At 35.7% G+C, this 3,814-nt stretch overlaps 1 protein-coding gene across 1 annotated transcript; it reads left to right on the forward strand.

Annotated features, from left to right (window-relative positions):
* The first annotated feature begins 1,871 nt into the window (after positions 1-1,871).
* LOC134697539 (uncharacterized) lies at positions 1,872-3,461 on the forward strand. The gene has a single exon (XM_063559820.1). The coding sequence runs from the start codon at positions 1,872-1,874 to the stop codon at positions 3,459-3,461; it is 1,590 nt and encodes a 529-aa protein (XP_063415890.1).
* Positions 3,462-3,814: the final 353 nt, after the last annotated feature.

Here is a 3,814-nt window from a genome sequence, read left to right on the forward strand (position 1 = left end):
TTTAAAGATCTTAGTTTCTTGAAATGCTGTGCGCTATCCGTGTTGTAAAGATAGCGATAGATTTGAATGGATTACACAAACATGTTTGTAATGCGTGCTACTGGAGATAATAATATAAGTGCCTATAAATAGCAGCACATGACACACAAATCTATGGGAGTGTGGATTAACCAGTACATAGATTAATTCAATTACACAAATAAAATTATAGATTGCCTAACAATGTAATTTTAACACACTTTTTAATATGTAAATATAAGAATGTTTAAAATATTTACAAAATGATGAAAATAAACGCAATATTTCGCTAGACCAACTAGCTTTATCAAGCGTGCATCTATCCAGGTGAAATCGGATGTAGATGATAAGAAACTTTTGCAGCTCAATGTATATGTTGAACTTAGCTGCCTTGAAAATAAGAAAATTTTGCAGCTCAATGTCTATGTTGAATTTGGATTGAGCTGCCTTAAAAATAAAAAAAAAATAAAAATAAAAAAAAAAAAAAAATTTGCAGCTCTATGTATATGTTGCTCTTGGATTTAGCTGCCTTAAAATTAAATAATTGGAAGTTGAAATTAGCAACGTCCATTGGCCGATATTACGGGATAAAAAGGACGATGCTTTGTTTTTAAATTATTCTTTATCTTTCCTGTATCTTTTCTCGTCTTTTTCGTTAAGACCATCAGGTTCTAAAGTGTGGAGTTGGTGGATCCAAAAGTTTTCTCTTCTCCTTCTCGCCGTGGTGTCCAACTCGGTGTTGACTTCTATAATTTGGAAAGTGACATTTCCAAAGGATGTTTCGTTGAACGAAGATGTCTTGTGAGAGGACAGTTTTTGTTGGTTTTGTACGATGAACGATGGTTATTAAGCCGAATATTAAATTTGTCCATTGTTTCTCCCACATACTGAATGCCACAAGTGTCACATGTTAATATATAAATTGAGTTCTCCGTTTTGCAGTTGGAATTTGAGTAGATGGTATAATTTTGTTTAGAAACGGAGCTGATGAAAGAACTGCTTGTATTGGCAGCTTACAACACAAACAATTCCTTCGACCACATTGTTTGTAGCAACCGGGCGATGGAGTAGGCTAAGAGATAAAATTCAAACTGTCAATTTAAATCAGCCTATGAATGATATTAATACAACAAACCATAAGACCCCTAGAAAAAGAAAATTTAAAAGACGGAAACAAAAACCTGAAAGCATTGTTGTAAATTTGTCATCTAAAGAACTTACACGTGCTGAGGAATCTCTTTTAAGTAAAGGTTTAAATTTCTGTCCCATCCCATCAACTGTAAATAACTTTCAGCTAGACGAAGACCTAGACCAATTCGCTAGACGTTTACGCTTGAAAGATTTTTTCTACAATAGGGGCAAGAAAAACCTTGAAGAAGCCGGATTAACAGATTCAGATACTGACACCAATGAAGAAGTCACGTCCGTCCCAAAATTTAGGAAAAAAAGTTCATGGAAACCACCAAAGAGTAAAAATGATAACTTGGAGTCATTCATTAACTACGTGAGGTCTGATATAAAGTCCTGTATAACAAATACAAGAAATTATAATTTATCCAAGTCAGAAAGTATAGCTTTGAAAGCATTAAAAGATCAAGAGGATATTGTAATAAAACCTGCCGACAAAGGGGGTGCTGTGGTTGTCATGAATAAAACAGATTATATAGCAGAGGGGAATCGCCAACTTTCAAACTCTAATTTTTATAAACAATTAGCCACAGATCCAACGCTTAATACTATTCGAAGGATCAACACCATCCTACAAGAGATGGTTCGACAACAAGCATATAGACAATGACACCTTTGATTATCTCCGACCTCTTGAGAACGAAGCAAAGGCCGGACGATTCTATATGTTGCCTAAAATACATAAAACGGGCAATCCAGGTCGACCAATTGTATCAGCGAAAAGTCATCCAACTGAAAAGATATCAGAATTTGTAGACCATCATCTAAGACCTCATGTGAAAGAACTACCATCATTCATTCAAGACACAACTGATTATCTAAAGAAAATGGAAAGCCTCAATCCTTTACCAAGCAATACTATACTTGCATCCATGGACGTGTCTTCTTTATATACCAACATTCCACAAGACGAAGGAATAGCAGCGTGTGAAGAGGCATGGAACACTCGTAGTGAAAAAAATCCTCCTACCGAGTGCCTTGTTACACTTCTCAAACTAGTACTGGAGAATAACAACTTCTCTTTCAATGAAAAACACTATCTCCAGATAGACGGTACTAGTATGGGCACAAAAATGGCACCGTCATATGCCAACATATTTATGGGCCAACTTAAAAAACGCCTCTTGGCTAGTGCTCCATATCAGCCCTTATCATGGTTCCGATTCATTGACGATATTGATTTCAAATGGACAGATTCACAAGAACATCTTAATGAATTTCTAGAACACTGTAACTCTTTCCACCATTCAATAAAATTTACATCTGAATTCTCTATGGAGAAAATTAACTTCCTCGATACTACGAGTTACATCAAGAACGGAACCATTATAACGGACCTTCATACCAAACAAACGGACAAACATCAATTCCTTTCTCCAAAAAGTTGCCATCCTAAACACTGCTCCCGTGGTATCCCATTCAGCCAGGCATTACGAATCAAGAGAATATGCTCTAATGAAAATACGAAAGATGCTAGACTTGGACAACTTCGTAAACATCTAGTTGTTCGAGGATACAATAACAACATCATTGATAGCGCTTTCGAAAGATCAAACAAAACTAGTCGCCAAGAACTTCTTGAGTACAAAGATAAGAATAAAGCAGCTAACAGAACACCCCTCGTACTCACTTACCATCCTGATTTTAAAAATGTGTCATCCATTGTTCAGAAGCATTGGAAAATTATAGAAAATGATTTAAATCTAAAAAAAGTATTTTCATCACCACCAGTCATGGCCTTCAGAAGACCTAAAAACATCCGTGACAAATTAGTGACTTCTGTATTAGCAAAGCAGCCTACTCCATCGCCCGGTTGCTACAAACAATGTGGTCGAAGGAATTGTTTGTGTTGTAAAGCTGCCAATACAAGCAGTTCTTTCATCAGCTCCGTTACTAAACAAAATTATACCATCTACTCAAATTCCAACTGCAAAACGGAGAACTCAATTTATATATTAACATGTGACACTTGTGGCATTCAGTATGTGGGAGAAACAATGGACAAATTTAATATTCGGCTTAATAACCATCGTTCATCGTACAAAACCAACAAAAACTGTCCTCTCACAAGACATCTTCGTTCAACGAAACATCCTTTTGAAAATGTCACTTTCCAAATTATAGAAGTCAACACCGAGTGGGACACCACGGCGAGAAGGAGAAGAGAAAACTTTTGGATCCACCAACTCCACACTTTAGAACCTGATGGTCTTAACGAAAAAGACGAGAAAAGATACAGGAAAGATAAAGAATAATTTAAAAACAAAGCATCGTCCTTTTTATCCCGTAATATCGGCCAATGGACGTTGCTAATTTCAACTTCCAATTATTTAATTTTAAGGCAGCTAAATCCAAGAGCAACATATACATAGAGCTGCAAATTTTTATTTTTTTTTATTTTTAAGGCAGCTCAATCCAAATTCAACATAGACATTGAGCTGCAAAATTTTCTTATTTTCAAGGCAGCTAAGTTCAACATATACATTGAGCTGCAAAAGTTTCTTATCATCTACATCCGATTTCACCTGGATAGATGCACGCTTGATAAAGCTAGTTGGTCTAGCGAAATATTGCGTTTATTTTCATCATTTTGTAAATATTTTAAACA

Source organism: Mytilus trossulus, chromosome 14 (assembly GCF_036588685.1).
Source record: "Mytilus trossulus isolate FHL-02 chromosome 14, PNRI_Mtr1.1.1.hap1, whole genome shotgun sequence".
NCBI classification, from domain to species: Eukaryota; Metazoa; Mollusca; class Bivalvia; order Mytilida; family Mytilidae; genus Mytilus; species Mytilus trossulus.

Excerpts from the sequence above, each read along its gene's own strand:
- LOC134697539 (XM_063559820.1), top strand. The coding sequence starts at position 1,872 with ATGTTGCCTAAAATACATAAAACGGGCAATCCAGGTCGACCAATTGTA.